The following is an 18,731-nucleotide window of genomic DNA, read 5'->3' on the forward strand; positions in this document are numbered from 1 at the left end:
TCATCATCATGCAGCATGGGATCAAACAAGTGCGAGATACGTTGGCGATCTTCTGTCTATGACTGTCTTCCTCCAGCTCAATCCAAAAACCATCCTGATTGCAAATTGCAAAAGGGCTTGACAGCAGCGATTCCAGCCTGTAGCCTGATTTCATTGAAGCTCAGGAGCTGAGCAAGACTGGGCCTGGTCCGTAGTGGGGTGGGAAACCTCTAAGGAAAACCAGGTGTCTGCTGTAGGTGGTTTTGTGTACCAGTATGTGGCGCTGTTCCCTCTGGATCAGGCTTTCCTCTTAATTCAATTGGTGAAGTAATTTCTAATTTCTCCACCTAATCTGGTGTGCAGTGGAGGTGCTGCTGCATTATGGAAGCTGCTGTACAGTATATCACCCGGATGGGAGCTGTGTTTAGAGAATGCACATCAGTATCGCATACAAATGCAGGCAATTATAGATATTCTTGATTTTTACCCTTAGAGAAAATCCAGCTCACTATTTTCCTTAGTGCGAATGTGATCCACTCTGTTTTTCCCTGCTCATTGCTCTCTCCAGTCCTCCAATTACATGGTTGTATCCTGTGGAATTGTTATTCTCACTGTGTGTATGACCCAGGCTAATGAATAGCAAGTGTCTGGCTAAAGTAATATTGTATCAGTCTGCTCTCAGATAGTTCCTCCTTAAGACTGAATGTTTTGATTTGCAGCTGTACTTTTTATACAAAGTGCCAGTGTTCAAATGACAGTGCCATTTTAGTCATCAGGAAATATAAAAGCTGTCAATTAAGTCTTAATGAAAATGCTTAATTTGTTATTAAGAAAGCACCTTAACATTGAATGTAGCCTCTGTTAAAATCCCATTGCTTAATAAAAATATTAGTGTTCCCAACTGTCTGGCTAAATCTCCTGTCCCTGTCATTCACTTTTATCGCCTGAAAGAACCTCAAGGTCATCTTGTCATCTTGGCAGAAGTCTCTCTCTCTGCCTTTTCGGCTGGGGTTTTTATTTCGTTTTTTTTTTTTATGGTGAAAGCATCTAATTAAGGAGAATCGTTAATCCTGCAAGGAGCGAACGATGCCTTCACTGTATGAACAATGAGGGGCTCCTCGTCGGCAAGGTCACCGAAGGCTGCTGTTCTCCCTGGGTCCCACGCAGACGCCCAGTAGGGAATCTCCTTTGTGCCCGGTTTATAGAGCTTAGAGAGAGCGTCTGCACACAAGATTGTGTGTTGATTTTTTAAGGCTCAGATAAAGCACCAAAATCACACGGCGCTGCTGGGGGAGGTTTATCAATCGCATGGTTTCACTTTGCTCCAGTCAAGATTTCCCACACCTCGCCGCCGACATCACTGGTGCTGTGCCAGAGGTAAATGGCAGCGTACAGCCACAGATTTCAATTTAGATGTGTTCTGGGGGGGTTGTTTCTCTCCGTTATTGCTGGTGACTTGACCGTTGTTTTTCCTCCGGTTCTCGATCTTGGCAACCGGCGGCGTGGGCTGTGATCGATGAGGATCCAGCAGCACAAAGCAGTTTCTCGCTCAGTGAGGTCTATTAGGCAGGAGTGCGACACACCTTCACACTGTAGGCACTGATGCCGATTCCTCTAATAAGCTGTCAAACGGTCCCTGACAGGCGGTTTGTTTCATCCGGCACCGTGCGGAGTGCAGAGTTAGGACTCGCAAACTCAGGTGGTAAACTGAGGATGATGGTAGTCTTCTCTGACAGTGCCTCCATCATACATTTTGGGCTGTACAGGATACACTGTTGCTTTTACTCATTCTATACAGCTGGTTACTGTGACTAGTCTGGATTCAACCAGTCATGAATTGGCTTACAAGACCATTTTCTTTTCTTGTCCTGATTATCAACAGCAAACCCTCTTCAGCATGAAACTTAAAATGGCAAAAATGTCTTTGAAATCACATACAATGGGCATTTTAGCATTTTGCTGTCTGTTCTTTACGAATGTCTCATGGAGGCTGCTATCACTAAAAACTGGCTTTATAGAAGGTGGCCATAATCCAATTTCTCTGATCCAAGTAGGATTTAAACTACTTTAGTTTTATTAACTTCTGCACTTTGCCTGGAAGGTCACTGTTTCGTTTAGGGCTTGTTGTGCAGCTTTTGTAATTAAATCAGTTTCTCTCATTTCCATCCCGAGGTTTACAGATACGCACATACTGTACAGTACAAAGGCTTCTGGGCTTTGAACTTAATGTGTGAAAGTGCTTGAAAGTGAATCTTTAATACTTTCATGATAAAAGCAAGGGTTTCATTAGGGATGTGCAGTCCAAGCTAAATAAAAGCAGCAGAATATGTCTAATCTACAACTGCAAATCTCTAAGTGCACATTTCTGTTTCTGTATATCACTGTTTCTTTAAATGCTGTATTGGAAAAACACTTCACAGCTGAGGAAGGTGATTCCAAAGCTAAAGTAATCATGCAGAAAGATTTACACAAGTTTTATTTGGAATCATCTTCTTCTCCCACCCAATCAGGAATCCGTTCTGTTTTCCAGTCAAACCTGCTGCATTTCTGTTAAGACAATGTCGTGTCAGAAAAGGACATCTTACATCTTTTAACAATGCTGGGAAAGAACAAGAAAAGTTGCTCAAAAGTCGTGAAAGATCTCCTGGCTCAAAAGAGAAAAGCCACCAGTCAGGTCAACGTACAGTATGCTGTTGAGAGTCTTTAGATAATCAGTTAAATACAGTTTCCAGATTGCAGGTTTCATGCACAGTATAAACTCAGCCATGTCTGTTTGAGAGTAAGATCGCTTAGTTTTTCTTATTTAGATTGTTTCCCTGTTACTTGTTAAAGGATCTTCAAGAAAGGTTATTGTTGGTTCATTACAAAAGTGCTTGAAGTGATTTTTAATAAAAGTGAGCAAAGGCTCGGAACGGTGCTATACGTGCCAACTTTTAGCACATACTTTTCCTGGCGGCATTGATGTTACCTAGATTACATGACACCTTCACTGAGAGGACCGAGAGTCAGCTGTTTCAAATGCAAAGCTAACTGCGTGTCGAAAAAGCTGAAAGTGCAGCTGAAAGTGCTCACAGTATCCGAGAGAGAGAGGCAAAGATTAATTTTACAGTTGAAGGTCTTTAAAGAGGTGAGAACTACAGTGTAACAAAAAACTGGAATACAGAGCACCCCTGTGATAGGCAGGGACGCGACTCCAAGTGGCTTGTCTGAGTAGCTGTGACTTTCACTAAGCTCTGGTCAGGAATGCTCCTCCTTCCCAGTCTCTCTCCCTCTCCCACATTCCCAGTCCATAGCCTCAGTAGGTGCCCCGGTATCATGCTGACTGCTAGGAGATGCCAGTGGTTATTTTCAGCCTGTGTGCTGTAAGTGAAGGGTTACAGGTTTCTCGAAAGGGAAATGTTTATGCTATCAACATGCCCTGTGACGATGGCAGAGTGTGTCTGCACAACATAACTGAGCAGAACATGACACTAGCACAGATCAAGCCACCATCACCCTGCCAGTGATGTGCGTGTTCCTGTACACTGTAAGCAAGCATTTGATGTGTTGAAAACATTTGCAAAATGAGCACCACCGTATTAAAGTGAGCAACCCTAAACATAGTAGAGTTAGGAAGGAGCAGGTAAAGGTTTATTCCGAGCTGAAAAGGAAAAGAGACACAACGTTTCGGCTGTGCAGCCTTCCTCGGGTGTCATTTTAACTTAGATTAAATAATAGAATTACGTTACCTTCCCACAACACAGCCACGTCTGTGGCACAAATACTAGCTGTCTGGGCGAGCATCTGCATCAGGCCCTGCTTGACTGTCAAAGAAAGCTTCCGGTATGTTAACCAATATCTTATATCCTTCAACTAATTTGTGCAGTCATTTATAACTTTTTTTAAATTCCATGTCATTTCTCCTTACCCTCTCCATGCATGCATACTGTAGTTCTGGAAAGCATGCGTGCATATTATTTCTACCGAGACTGAGTGCAGTGATATGACTCTATAACTAAAATGCGTCTCATGTGGTTTGTAAATGTGACTGAATATTTAACCCACAGTTAAGTAATACAGTATCTTCTGTTACAGCTGTTGTACTTTCCATACTCCGTATTTACTGTAATCTGAAAGACGATTCCAAGCACCGCGCACTGGTGATTTCAGTATTGCATATCCTCCTTACGTGCATAAGTGCTCGGTGTTTGGCCATTTCCTTTGAGCCACTATAACATTCAGCAGGCAGGACAAGTGGCAGTCAGTGCTGTCCTCTAATCCGATTTCCCCATCCCATGCCGCTAAACCAGCTTACCGGGTTAGAGATCGCTGCTTGGGCTGTTCTTCAGACCTCGCCCTGTGTGGTGAGGCAGGGGAGACTGGAGCCCTGCAGTGTGGATGAATTGACAGAGGTTTTCCTCTTCTTTACACCCCACAGCCCCCATTATTAACCCATTCATTCCTCCATGTGTAGAATACAGTGTCTCCTGGTAGAGCAGTGTGGTTGAGCTGTGGAGCATGTGGAACAGAAACGCAGCCTGGTCCCACAGGGGGCAGTACTGAAGCACCTTTCTGTTATGACGTGGTGCCATTGGTTGTGATGGAATGGTTTTGTATGGCTAGGATAGGAATAATGGGTTTTGAAACATGTGAAAATAAAAAAAAAGCAATGACAAACTAATGTTAATATAACTCATCAGTCATGCTTTGGACTGAGGTGTCCGATTTGAGAAGCAGCACTGGCTGCTGATGACAGAAAATATAGGGGCATCCATCGTGAGATGTGAGAGGGCAGTACGTGCACTTAGAGAAAAAACTTGTGTGCCACTCGATTACTGCGAAAGGGTTCTGCGTTGTGCATTTCAGTGGACTTGTCAGTAGCCCAGCCTTTTAAAAAGAGTTTCTGTGATGCTGTCTTCCACAGGGAATGAAGCCTGATAGCTTTTTCAAAGTGAAAGTCCCCGAGCTGAAAGAGATCATTGAGGGCTGCATTCGCATGAATAAAGATGAAAGGTAACCGTGCCGTTTTCACTGCTCTGAGCTTCCACAAGACACTTCGAAATATTAACAGATGCCAAGCTTATAGCCTAACAGTCAGAAATCGCTGAGAAACGAGGCTGGAGGGTTAATCTGTGTGAGTAAAGATGGCAGAGATCCTGGGAATCATTGTAAAGAAAACCAACTGTACCTGTTAAGCTTGTTATACCAGTGAAACAAAACAATAAAAACAGGTCTAAATATGTCCTCAGTGTATAGACAATTATTCCACTTCTGTCAATTATCTTAATTACAAGGGATTTCTAATGACAGGAGGAAGGATAAGAATCATATAGTTTATTGACTGTTCAGGTGTTACGACACTTTATGCAACTGCGTTCAGAGGTATTGTATCTGTTTTTTATGTGGGGAAGCTATGAGCAAACTGTTCACTCTGGGGCACTTTGTAGGCCGGTTTTCTCATGTAAAGACCTGGGCCAGAGGAGTTCTGTGGAATCTGTGTCTGTCCCATTTCATTTTATTAGGACAAAATATCAGAGCGTTTTTGGTTGCTTTTGTCTTCCGCTGATGTTCTGATCGAAGAGTGATCGGACTGCGGGCTCGATTTGTTCGTTCGCAAATGCGCAGTCTTTGCAAAACAAAGCAGCATCCACCTGTCTGCTGAGCACAAAAGCCATCTTTCCCTCCCTCGCCCGGAGGGATTATCTGACTGGATGTTTTAAAATCCTCGGCAGGATTATTCCTGTTTGATGTTTGCTTCCGTAGTCCTGTCCCTGAGCGATAACACACTCAAGCTACAGTCCTCTCCAGCCTTCATTAACGTGATTGATCTTTTCTCAACAGGACGTATGTAGGATTTTATAAGAAAGGATAGAGGTACATGTTTAAAAGATACACTTTTGAGTGAAGGGGCAGTACGCACAACATGTTTTGGGACCTGGAGAAAGGTGCTTTGTCCATTATCCAGTTAATTAAGCCATAGATCTACAGTAGGGTGCAGTGAAACCCAGAATATGATGCAACTGCTTTTGTCTTGTGAGATGTCTCATTAGACCCCTGTCTCATATGGTATTCTTTTAGTTTTTCCACGAAGGCATTTATGTACAATGTCTATAATTAGTGAGGCTCGAGTAGGGAACTGCTTCAGCCTGCGCAGGCAGCAAAGGAATAGGTAAAGGTTCATTCCGTGCTGAAAGGTAAAGAAAACAGTATAAACACACCTGAAGAAGGCTCCACAGCTGAAATGTCGTGTTTCTTTTCATTACCTTTCAGCACGGAATGAACCTTCACCTGTTCCTTTGTTGTCTATAATTAGAGAATAAAAAGACAGGTGACCTATTCCAAAGGTGAAAAAAACTGTGCAATGCTGAGCAATGAAATTTGGTAAGGAACAAAATGTGTGAGACACACACAACGTGAACATGATAGAGCACAGACACACGCTTGAAGAGCACTCCACAGTTGTTATGTTTTTTTATTCTTTCTTTGCCTGCTCATTTGCAGCTGACACACCTGCCCCACTTGGACCTCAAATAAAATTCTGTACACACACAACCATCTTCCTCAGGGCAGCAGCGATGGTCTCTGGGCAGTTCCATGCAGCACTGTCCCATGGTCTTCCATGCATGCAGCCCTGCAAGGACACGGACGATGATGGCCACACCGAGAGAGGCCATGATGAGGCTCCTCTGGTGTGGAGCTTGCTGTCATTCTCCAGGAGAAATTTGCCCATTGTCTTATGTGTGTGTTAGCCCCATATCTTTTCTCCACAATGTGTGGGACAGTTCGCTTAAGCGTCAAGCACCCTGCAGATATTTGTGCAGCATTACAGAGCGTCACAAAGAAACGCCTCTGTGCTCCAGCAGACTCTAAGTGCTCTCCGGCTCCCCCCACCCGCGGCAGGTACACCATCCAGGACCTGCTGGACCACACCTTCTTCCAGGAGAACAATGGCGTGCACGTGGAGCTGGCCGAGGAGGACGACTACGTCAAGTCGGGCCTGAAGCTCTGGCTGCGCATGGACGACACCAAGAAGCTGCACGGCAAATACAAGGACAACAACGCCATCGAGTTCCTGTTTGAGCTGTACAAGGACGTGCCGGAGGAGGTGGCGCAGGAGATGGTAAGGAACACCAGGAAATGGCCAGGAAAGCTGAAGGAGGAAGTTCCTACTGTAGGCCAACCCCTGTGTCTCTCCGTGGGCACTTGTTTTGTCCCACTGAAGCGATTTTTCTTACATTGCACCGTTTTCTGCTCTTGCTGATCAGAAGAAATTCAATTTTTTTTTTTACATTTCACATATAACATTTCTACCAAACCGTCCTGAAAGCCCATTTTTAAAGTTAAGAACAAATACAAGCTTTAACACGAATTTAATGGGCAAATGGGATTTTTTATTTAAAGTCTTGATTCATTGGTTTGTTTCTAGTCCCCCTGAAATGCAAGTATTTGACCCCTAAAAAACAGCGGGACCTCAGCCTTTTTTTCCCAATCTCCTCCTCAATCTCCTCTGCGCCCAAGATGTTGTCCGATTATATTAATCCACCTCCCCCTGGAAAGAAATGGCTTCGGTGGGACACAGTGGGGATTGTAGGGATTGCATCTGATATAAAAGCTCATTTATGATGCAACTGCTGTTGGTAAAAGGCACATGAAGGGAGAGCAGTTATGAAATCTTCTTCTCCCCTGTTTTTGAAAGGGATTTGTTTTATGAGCTCTAATAAAGTTCAGATTAAGCCACAAAAATGTGAATCCCATAGGGTGCAAATAAACCCCACCTCAAGCCCTTACCACAGTCGACCCATTACAAGAGAGCTGACATTGGCAACGGCTATAAAACAGCTTTATTAACTCTCCAGCTCTTTATTTTGACTCTTCGTGTATTTCTAGACTCTTGTGTTTGGAGTATTCGAAGCTAGACGCACTCAAACAGTACAACACCACAGACTCTTAGTTCACAGTGTTTTATTTGCGCTGTATTCTTACAGCTTTGATGGTTTTAACACACATACAATATAGCACATTTTCTTCCCTGCTCTTCTTACTGTTTCCTTACAGTTTTCCGTGACACTTGTCACTTTATGCTTCCTACAGTTCTATGATAATATTTTAATCTATTCTAAGACATTGAAAGATTTGTAAAAAAAAAGGGTAGCAGAGTGTCAAAACATCACAGTTGACAATGTGACTATACATCAGGTTTTAATATTGTTTCATTGTGATATGGTTCTCTGGGACACTGTGGAGTTTATAGGGATAGTGTATACCACAGTAAACTTATTTAAAAGAGCAATGTGAGCATGAAGTGGCTGGTGTGCAGTGAACACAGGCCTCTGTGTCTTTTCAGAGCAGCTACATGTAGGTGTGGCCTATATTTAGCCTGTGATCTGAGATGGATCAGCTAATACAAGACGTCACCATACCTCTGCAGTGCACAGCGGTCACGAGGGAAATTCTAGCACATTGCTCAGGGTTTAGGGAGAAGGAAGGTCATGCGTTTAATAATATAATGGTGCAGAAACCCATTATAAAACTGGCCTCTGCTGTCGAAAGTCAGAAGTCATTTTTGATTTAATGAGAACATTTTTTTTCCCACCTTCTTACTTGCCATTCCTAGAACTCATGTCGTAATTCTTGTTCTAATTTGGAAAAGCCCCTTTGTTCTCACAATTCACCTTTAAAAAAAAAATAAAAACAAGAACTTGGTACAGATTTAATGACAGCGCTGAATTCATAGGAATGCAAGACATTAATATTAGGTAATTAGTGTAATAATAATCCTATTAATAATAATACGTGGGGACAGTATGTGTGTGAGGAAGGTGTAAAAATGCCCTTTGCTGGATAGACTTTGGGCTCCACTGTGGAGAGTCCTTCACTGACGGTGTCTCCCGTGTTTGGGCAGGTGGTGCTCGGTTTTGTGTGTGAAGCCGACTACAAAATAGTGGCCAAAGCCATTCGGGACCGGGTGACGGCCATCAAGAGACAGCGGGAGAAACAGCGGCGACTGGCCGAGGAACTGAAGAGGAGGAGGAAGCAGGAAGGAGGGGGGGAGGAGGAGGAAGGGGCGGAGCAAGAGCAGGTGCTCCTGAAGCTGAATGGCCAGCCCTCAGAAAGCTCCGCCGTGGCGGGGGGAGGGGCTATCCCGTGCACCCCGCCCCCTCTCACCCCCTCCAGCTCCCTCCCCTCCCCTGCCACCAGTTCGGCCGACTCTGGCATCAACGCCAGCTGCCCCCCAGAGCCCGAGGAGCCAGAGGCCGACCAGCACCAGCACTACCACATTCGCCACACCAGCTATTCCTCTGCCACATGTGAGAGACCGCAGATGTTGCCTTTGCATTTTAAAATAAGCACTGCCATGATTTAATCCAGCAGTCACGAAAAGACTCGGTGATCGTGGGAGAGTGGCTATACCCATGATAGGCCATCAGATTCACCATCCAGCAGGCTTTCCAGTTTTCTTTAATGATTTAATTCTCCAAGACTTCAGAAGAAAAACAGTCAGATGAATAAATAGGTCTGGAGGTACCTGATTTATCAGCATGAGTGACTCCTGAGTGACTGGGCCTTAGGCTGTTACTGGTTCTTATCTCATCTGTGTGCTGTCAGTGTCTTCTTTAAGTAAATTACCCAATTGATTGGCTGTGGCTTTACAAAGGCTTTAACAACAGAGGAGGCGAAGGTGACTAGTTGTTCATTTACAAATTTAAGCAAGCTCATTCAGAACGGGGAGTGGTTTTCAATGCGGCATGGTTCTGCATGACAGTAGTAAAGAGCAGAAATGATTGCCAGCCAGAGCGAGACCAACCAGGAGCGCAGGATGCTGGAGCAGTCCGGTGGTGTTGTGTGTTCCTGGTTGGGGTCCAAGCTGTTGAAATCAGCCGTAGCTGGGCTCGTTCTTGTCGTTCTTGGCCCCTCCGCGCCCTGGGGGCTCGTGTTTCCACCGAGGCCGTCTGTCCACACTGCCTGCCAACGCCTGCCCGTGTTTCCGTGTTGTTTTGGCAGCCGACTGCGAGACGGACGGGTACCTCAGTTCCTCGGGCTTCCAGGACCCCCAGGAGAGGCCCGCACAGCCGCCCAGTCAGGTGTCCGTGGGCTGCTTCCCCACCGAAATGTCCCCCGTCCCTGCCCTCCGATTCCCCTCGGTGAGCAGCCTTTCCTCTTGGCTCAGCCCGCAGAGCGTTCCGTCGACATCGCCGCAGAGGGACACCTCCTTACCGCCGTGTGACTGGGCTCTGAAAACAAGGACGGTCATTTCTCTGAGTCCCTGTGTATTTTTAGCTTTCCCTTTTTTTTTTTACCAAATAAGTTAACGTTTCTCGAGACAGGTTGCTGATCGTTGCCGCACTTTTAAAACAAGCCGTGCGGAGCGTGGGTTTGTGTACCACTGACGTTGGCCGCTTTTCAAATGGGTCTTCAAAGCTGCGCCCCGATGAAAGCAGGCCGGGACGTGTGAGAAAGCAAGCACGAGAGGCAGTGCAGGGATAGCTTGACAGCCATGCACACTTGTCGTTTTAGAGATGTCATAAGAAAGCTGTTCTCCATAACTGCTGTGCATGCTTTTTAAAAGAATAAAGGTGACCTCTTGAATGTTCCTGCTTGAAGCCTGCGTACAGGAAAACAAGATGGAGGAATAAGTCAGTGTAACACAGGCTTCAGTGCTCAGTGTCTTCCTAGTGGCCTCAAGACAGCTGTATTGGTATGGTGATACGTTTGTATTCTTTAGGAACAATGCATTACGTAGAACATTCTATATTTCTACAGAGAAGACTATTCAAAATCCCCAAACGCATTGACAAAGTCAACCTAGCAGGTTCCTTTAGAATGAACATGAATGAACATGAAACAGAGGGCAGAAGTGGAAACTGCGTGAAAAAATGAGAACGGGATGCATGCCTCTACCCAAAGGGTTGTGGGAGTTGTTGAAACCGATACCCTGGCTTCTTTCACGAGGAGAGGTAGAGACTGAATTAGAACCATTCTAGTGTCCTCATTCCATTCACGTTTCGTCTTCCGAAGAGTCAGTTGCAGGAATCAAGCTGGACGTGTGCAGGGAAGTGAAAGGATGAAGACAATGGAGTGAGTAAGGATCAGGCAGCGCTAACAGCCAGTGGAGCTGCTCTCCAGTGCGCTGGCAGTGCGAACAGCTGTGTTCGCCAGGGAGTCTGTCGTGTTTCAGCTTTAATACGTCTCCTGTATCTGGCTGGGGCTCATTATCTATCACTATCTCTCTGAGACGGTGCCTGCAGCAGTGTTATTTCCCTGACCTCTTTTGCTGTCCTTTGAAGAGAACAGAAAATACGAGGAAGAGAATCTGGCGTCTTGGACTCTTTTGTTTTTGCGCTCCACAGTTGTCTTCTCCGCAGAAGCAGTGGTTTTGTCAGCACAAGTGTTGCTGTGCTGAGATGCACACGTGTGTCGGGTGTAGCTCTCCCGATCCAATGGCGGGTTCTAGCCCAGTTTCCCAGGGGCTCTGAGCTCAGACAGCAGAAAACTCCACCAGGACAAAAGACCGGCTCCTCTTCCACATCAGAGTTTTATATTATCGGGATTTCAGGGGGTATTATGTCACTTCTGAAATACCTGTAGCTGGGAAGAACCTATACATTTATGCACAATCTTACATTGTAACGGTCCTTCATTGTTCAGTAGGCCAGCTGTACTGTCCTCCTGCATGTTCTGTATCTGATGCTGTACCCAAGACATCGGTTGATTTTTATATTTAATCATTTTCTTTTCCAGATGTAAACCACACTTATGTCTGTCTGCTGCTGTTTTCTCCCTAGAGCATTGCAGTGTCTCAGGATTTGGAGCGAGGTCAGTCCGGACCAATAAGTGGCTTTTCCTCCCCAGTAGACAGGTAACCTGTTGCCTTTAACCCTTAACCTTTAACCCTGCCTCCTCAATACACAGCACACTAACCCGCTGTCTAGCCGCATGATCATTTAAAATAAATTGCAAAGCATAAACTGGAAAATAAAGTTCACTCTGTATAATAAATGCCATGTAATGCCTAGTAACATTAAAATTCGAGATCCTGCACAATCTGCCTGATCGTATTTTTAATTTTCCTGCAGTATGTTGTTTATAGGTTACAATTTGCAGCACATGTTGTGTTCAGTGCTAAAGGGATTTTTTTGTTTGGGGTTTTTATGATGAAAGGATTAAAGTTTCTTTCGCAAGAGTACGCCAGTCTGGTTTGATGTAGTTCAGCAGACAGCCCTGCCCAGCTGTTTAGATACTGCAGGAGAGAATACAGCTGGAAAAAACGGGTTAGCTAAGTAAACGTTGATGGGTGTTAAGCCCAAGTCTGCAGGATCATATGCCTTAAAAATGTGCCAGAGAGAAATAGAAGCCCACAATGAACCTTTTAAGCTAATGAGTACTATCAGTCCATTTTGTCTTATTGCATTTCACAGCTGGACAACAACATTGTGTTGTTCCTGCTGAAGTGTCTTTGATGTCACTTGTTTAGAGGAAGGTGCTGCAGCCTGCTGTGTGCTGCGTTGTGCTAAATCACACACTTAATGCTCCCCCAGGCCTCTGACATGTAATGGCTTCAGAGTAGCGCCGTCTTTCTTAGTCACTGGAAGATGCTTGTCTCAGTTAGTATGGGCCCAGAAACCTTTCTAATGTTGTGTTTAATTACACCGGATGGAGGGATGCGTGGTCGCTGAAAGCTTTAATAATGAGCGTTTCCTTTGAGCGAAGAGCCTGTTAATGGGTTGCTCCTGGGGGATGCATTTTCACATGGATCAGACCAGGGGCTTTCAGTGCTGAAACGCACTCAAGGCTCAGTTCTAGAAGTACTCTGCACACAACTAAAATAAATATTAGACTTTGAAATCATGGAATACTTTACATTTAGAGGTAAATCCACTAAGAACTTTTTGCACCTCAAAATGATTAGTGATAGGTTTTCAATTAATGAGAGCGTGAAAACATTTACCATTCAAAAATATATAGCTACAGTATATGACCATCAGGTTTTCCAAATATGTATTAGTTGTAATAGTTTCTGTAGAAGCAGTGATTCTTATTAGCTCCCATTGGTACGCTGTGTGGACCTTGGACCTGCAGGGGGCTGATGGGAAGGCGCTTTCCTACAGGAAGTCTGTCTGTTTTTGCACTGCTCCTCTTTCCACTGTGGTGAGGCCACATATCTTGACTTTCCGACCAGAGCTGCGAATTGGCAAATGAAAGAGGAGCTTGATCTGTTATTGGTCTTGTGAGAGGGCTCCCCTAAAAGGACCCTGGCTGACTGGAGCTCACCCACCATCATGGCCAGGATGTCTAGAACACATAGGGATTAACTCGTGCTCTGAGCCAGTGCGTTTCAGCCAGCCTGTTAGGAGAAACACGGTGAAGTGCGGTTTCTCATCGATCCTGCTGCCGAGCTCCTCAGACGGGCCAACGGGCAGCTGACCGATTCTCATGTGACATCACATCCTGTAGCTACGCTTCTGATGTGACGTCCGGCCTGAGCGACGGGTGCGAGGGCCTGCCGGGGTCGGAGAGGAACGCCAAGCCTCAGGCCAAGCGCACCGCTGCCAAGCTCTCCAGGAGGAGGACCCGGTCTCGACTGCGCATCACCAGCGTAAGAGCACAGCAGCAGCACTGCCAGGGCCGTCCTGGCTGACCTGCTGCCATCCGAGTAGGACAATGTGGACATGTTTTGCAGAATGTCCTTTGAAGACACAGAATAGCCTTTTTGCTACAAAATGTTTTGCAATTCCCCCCAAAAATACAACCAGTTATCCATGCAATGCTAAGACCTTTTTGAATTTGTATCTTGCAGCGTTTATTTTCATAAGAGGCAAAGCAATTTCTGATCAGGAGTAAATAACTCTTGAACTCCCCCCTCTTACTCAAGGTTAGATTTGCACTGCAGTCCAGTAGGCACATTTAATCCATGCTATACTGTAGGTACATTTTTAATATTACATATGTGCTACTGTATATGAATTACCATCTGCTAGCCTTTGATATTAATGGTGATCTTTATCTTATTGTCAATGAGGAGATTGCGATTAGGTTGTGCATTTTAGTATATTGTAATGGAATACATGTGCGTGTCTTGAAGTGCCTGTACTTTAAGTGGAAAGCAGTGCAGGGAAGCAGAGCATGGTCCTGCCCTGATCCCTGCGTTCCTCAGCTCACTTACAGCCTCCAGGGCTCTGATAATCACGCCCTCCACCCCAGTGAACAGAAGAGAATACACATTCCCACAGCAGACCTCATTGTCACCAGAAGTACAAGGAAATGAATTGAACGGGGTTCTTTCTCTTTCCCATTACAAGTCAGACTCTTCAGCTTCTCTCCTGTCTTTCCATTCATCTTGGAAGCCAAAGTCCTGAATGGAAAATAGTATCAATTGGACCTCAGCAGAGCATTCCCCAAGACGGCATCTTTTAATGAGCGGGGAGCTTGTCTCACAGGCTGTTAAACATAAATTCTCATGATACTAGTTGTCAGAGAGGGCAATGCCAAGTTTTTGTTCATAGGTGGCCTATAGCTCAATTTTACCCTCTTGGCATCCGTACTGTATAGTTACAAAGCAGGTGTGAAACACTGCTCACCTCAACTCCAATTCCCTGCTGGCAAATTCCAATTCCCTTCGAGCAAATTCCGTCTCCCCTCTTCCACACAGCTCTCGGACAAAGTGGACAGGGTGGTGGAGTGCCAGCTGCAGACGCACAACAACAAGATGGTGACTTTCAAGTTCGACCTGGACGGAGACAGCCCAGAGGACATGGCGGCCGTCATGGTGAGCGCCCCCGGACACCCCAGCCCAAACAAGACTGTTCAGGAACGAGAAAGGGCCGTTAAAAGCATGAACCCTAAACCTGCACCACGGGCACCCTGTATTCCCATACCCAGAACTGGTGGCTGGTAGGAGAGGCGCTAAGACACTCTGATTCTGTGTGAATAATGAGGTAGGGAGTCCAGCAGGAGACCAGGAAACCAAACCAGATCAATTAGGCTACCCTCATTTACATGCTTTTCGAAGATGAAGGCAAACCAGACCCCTCAACGAAAACCAATCCCAGCTGTTAGCGCTGCTGTATTATTGTCACCATTAGTAGCTGTTGTGGTGTTTGAGTGGCTGTAGTGCAATCCGTTACACCTAGCAGGTTGCAATGTGGTTGAAATATTGAGCCATTTTCATGTATTGTGCGAGGCGATGAAATCGGTGCAGAACAGCAGGGCAGGCAGCAGGGGTGGGGCAGATATCTACAGGTGCCGTTGCAACAGGTGAGTGGTTATGAGAAGGTGCTGGAAGGTGTTGAATGACAAATTGCACTGAAGTAATCCACAGTATATGTTGGCAGGGCACAAGGAAAATGTGTTTCTCTGGGTGCAAACAGCTTTAAGTATTATACAGATTAAGCATTTAAATTAATCAAGGTCTGTTTCTGTGTCACGTCACCACTAGACAACCAGACTGTAAGGACTGCAGATCTTGTCAGAACAAAATAACATGACATACTGTAAGTTGAAAAGACAATCAAAATTTCCAAATCAAAAGTAAATCGAAGGTTTACTGTCCTATGTAGTTTTACTGCTTCTGTATGTTCTGCTGTGTATCCCTGAATTCTGTATCCCAGTTGGTTGTTGCCTTTGTCCACAGTGGATTGATGTTTATCAGGGAATCTTGGCAACACAGGACTCCACAGAGCTCATAAAGGGAGAATTTTATTAGTGCTGCATCTGAACCAAATTAAAAGGTGGTGACAGAGTCCATTAGCTGTCAGGTAGCTGTCTGCCTTACATGCAGAAAAACAGAGACCTACATATTAAAATGAGCACTCTGAAGGAGAATTCTGTTTTCCTAACAATACTTCCTCTTGTCCATGGTTTAAATATCCATCCGCTCGAACATCTGCCCCAGATTCTATATGTAGGTCAAGTAGTGCCGTTTCATTCTGTGTTTGTATATGTTTTATGCTTGTTGTTACGTTACATACAGTACTTGTTACTTCTTCAAAGCTTGTAGTATTAATATGGCCTTGTGAGTACAATCTAAATCACTTAATTACAATCTCTTTATCAGCAGCTATTTCAGTCTTATAATAAACCTTCTGAGTAGTTGTCCAGGCTCTGGTGACTGTAGGATATGAAACTGGTAAGGCCTGTGCACAGAAAAACAACCTGTTTCACATGTGCACAAGCAAAATGACATGTTTAATTTGCAAAACAATGCACACAGCAGCACTCGCAGAGGAGGTGATGTCCACGCAAGGCCCGGCACAGCACGGGAAACAAGCACCAGGCCCACAAAACCACTCCGGCATGCCGGCCTCTTCCTCGCTGAACTACCCGTCTCTGTGCCCTTTTGTGTCTGTCAGGTGCACAACGAGTTCATACTGCCCTCGGAGCAGGAGGGCTTCATCCACCGCATGCGTGACATCATCAAGCGGGCCGAGGCCCTGATGCGGAAGGAGGCTCAGGGCCGCGCGGACGCGCAGGCGGGGCTGCGGCTGCCGTACCTCAGCGGGGCCGGGAGTCTGTCCGCATCGCAGGTCAGTCGGGGGACGCTGGCGGAGGACCCAGTCTGATCGGACAGGGGTCTGTAGTTTGATTCTGGTTAAACACACTCTGGGGATACCCTGATGGGCATTTGGGGCTCTTTAATTGGACACAAGGCACTATTATTACTGCAAAGGGCACTGTCGAGATCAACGGAGAGATCAGAACGTCCCAGTTCCTACTGTAGTACACTATAAAGCTGAAGTTCTAGGTACATTGCTTGCTAATTTTCCTATTTAACATCCAAGAGCACAATCCCATATACTGTAATTTAGAAAACAAAACAAAAGTCCACTGTCAGGACCTAAAAAAAGTAAGAACATTTTGTGATTTCATGGGGCTCCTGAGACCTGCCGTTTGCTGAGCAGTGTGTAATTACCTTGGCTGAAATTGAAGCCTTTCTTGGCACGCGATCAGCACGACTCTGTGATCTGCTGATTGAATCCAGGCGTCTTTCACCAAAGAAGCCTCCAGGATGTACTCCTCTCCTCTGAGCAGGGTGCTAAGTGAGGGCCTGATCCTGCTAACTCTGCAGAGCCATCATTTCAGCGCAGGCTTTGGAAAGATTCCCTCATCAGTGTGGCTTCAGGAAATTCAGATCACATACTTGCAACAACAAAGGGGTGCTTTACTGTAATCGTACCGCAAATGTACTGTCCTTTACTACATACTGCTGTGCTTTTACAAGGGTGTAGCCTGCCAGCGAACTTAAGCGGATAATGTTTTGTGACATTCACCCATTGCCTGTAATCACTCTCCTTTGCCATCTTCCAGCCCAACCTGCACTCATACGGACTGGCTCGAACCCACTCCTCATCCTCACTGCCTGGTAGGTCCCTTTAAAGGGAAACTTTTGGAAGCAGGGAATTTTGAGTCAAGTAACGTGCTTTCTCCAGTGCTGCAAGCTAAAAGAAAAAGGCTCTTTTGTTTGCACGCTGAAACGGGATTAAGTGTACGCTGTGCTCTCCATTTCTGCAGCTGAACGCCTTCCATGTGTGAGAGGTTGCCTCACGCTGTTCCTTAGCGCTTCATTTTTCTTTAGACTTTGGCGAAAAGCTCTGGACAGACCCGAGCGCTGACATGCCTGCTCGCGTCAGTCCTGTTGCTGCTGCTGCCGTTCTTATTGTCATGGGGGCGACTGAGAGCGTTTGTCTGTCGGCAGAGTTTGGGTGTGCCAGCCCCAGCCCGGTGATACCGTCTCCAGACCGCGGTTCCGCCGGCAGCCCGGTGCCAGAGGGGGCCTTCTTCATCGGTTCAGACGTTACCTCACCTGGACTCCCCCCGCGCTCCCAGTCCTTCCACCAGAACCCAGGTATGGCAGCGCCTGCACTAAAGAGACCCGGGATTGTCTTCTGCCGAGCCTTTGCTGCCCCCACTTCACCAGAGCCCCCCGAAACAGCTCCCACGGGACTGGCCCATACAAAGGAAGCAGTCTGGAAAGTCTTGGCAGGGTATTAAAAACTCGTTGTGCGGTGCGGGCCGCTCCAAGCTCTCGGGAATATTGTCTTAGCGCTTAGCGGAACGCCTGCACCTTTGCAGCACCTCAGAGCCCCTCACAGCACCTCAAAGCCTGGCTCTGTTTTTGTGTTCCAGGAGCCTCACATGAGCAATTACCTCACCACTGGCTGCTTGCTAGAGAGCCCTTTGCTCAAGGACAGGGCCTGCCGAGCATTGTAACGCATATTCCCAAAACTCTCCAAGAAAGCTTGTTCTCTTCGTTTTCTTAAAGAAGTCCAAACTGTAAAATCGCAGTAAAGCAAACATCTGACCAAAGTGTCTAAATTTTGCTTTTTACGGATGGCTCTCAGGTCGCAGTGGGTGGAGTGTCTTCAGTGGCTTAGCCTGAAGAAATATGTATCCTATATGTGTTGTATGAGGAGATCGGAATGCTTCACTGTTGTTTAGAAATCATACCTGTTGGCTACAATCAAGTGATGCTCCCAGCGTCTTTTTATTTGAACGGCACCTAAGACGTATTTGCTCATCCCTGGGTTGTGTGCACATGTAGGGGTAAATAGTGAAGCTGTACAAAAAATACCCCCTTTTGGCTGCTGTGGTGCTGAAAAACCGCATGTGCTACAGACAAGTACTCTCTCTCCGGTGATTTAATGTCCCTTGAGCAAAAAGAGTATTAACCACGTACATCAAAAATTATATAACCAGTTATAAATAAACATGCGTTATTAATTATAACTTTAAAATGTCACAATATTGGCTTCCTTTGCGGCAGTAAAAACCGGTGTCCA

At 45.8% G+C, this 18,731-nt stretch overlaps 1 protein-coding gene across 4 annotated transcripts in view; it reads left to right on the top strand.

Annotated features, from left to right (window-relative positions):
* LOC148638618 (serine/threonine-protein kinase WNK4-like) overlaps nucleotides 1-18,731 on the top strand; it is a 70,578-nt gene that overhangs the window by 41,130 nt on the left and 10,717 nt on the right. For all 4 annotated transcript variants that reach the window (XM_088622722.1, XM_088622724.1, XM_088622723.1 and 1 more), the window contains exons 5-14: nucleotides 4,883-4,971; nucleotides 6,859-7,078; nucleotides 8,861-9,266; nucleotides 9,961-10,100; nucleotides 11,742-11,815; nucleotides 13,411-13,552; nucleotides 14,606-14,722; nucleotides 16,305-16,478; nucleotides 17,260-17,314; nucleotides 17,648-17,797. In XM_088622722.1, the coding sequence (XP_088478848.1) occupies nucleotides 4,883-4,971; nucleotides 6,859-7,078; nucleotides 8,861-9,266; nucleotides 9,961-10,100; nucleotides 11,742-11,815; nucleotides 13,411-13,552; nucleotides 14,606-14,722; nucleotides 16,305-16,478; nucleotides 17,260-17,314; nucleotides 17,648-17,797 (1,567 nt within the window). The remainder of the gene's footprint in view (nucleotides 1-4,882; nucleotides 4,972-6,858; nucleotides 7,079-8,860; nucleotides 9,267-9,960; nucleotides 10,101-11,741; nucleotides 11,816-13,410; nucleotides 13,553-14,605; nucleotides 14,723-16,304; nucleotides 16,479-17,259; nucleotides 17,315-17,647; nucleotides 17,798-18,731) is intronic.

This window comes from Lepisosteus platostomus, chromosome 28 (genome assembly GCF_059453375.1).
Source record: "Lepisosteus platostomus isolate fLepPlt1 chromosome 28, fLepPlt1.hap1, whole genome shotgun sequence".
Classification (NCBI taxonomy): Eukaryota; Metazoa; Chordata; class Actinopteri; order Semionotiformes; family Lepisosteidae; genus Lepisosteus; species Lepisosteus platostomus.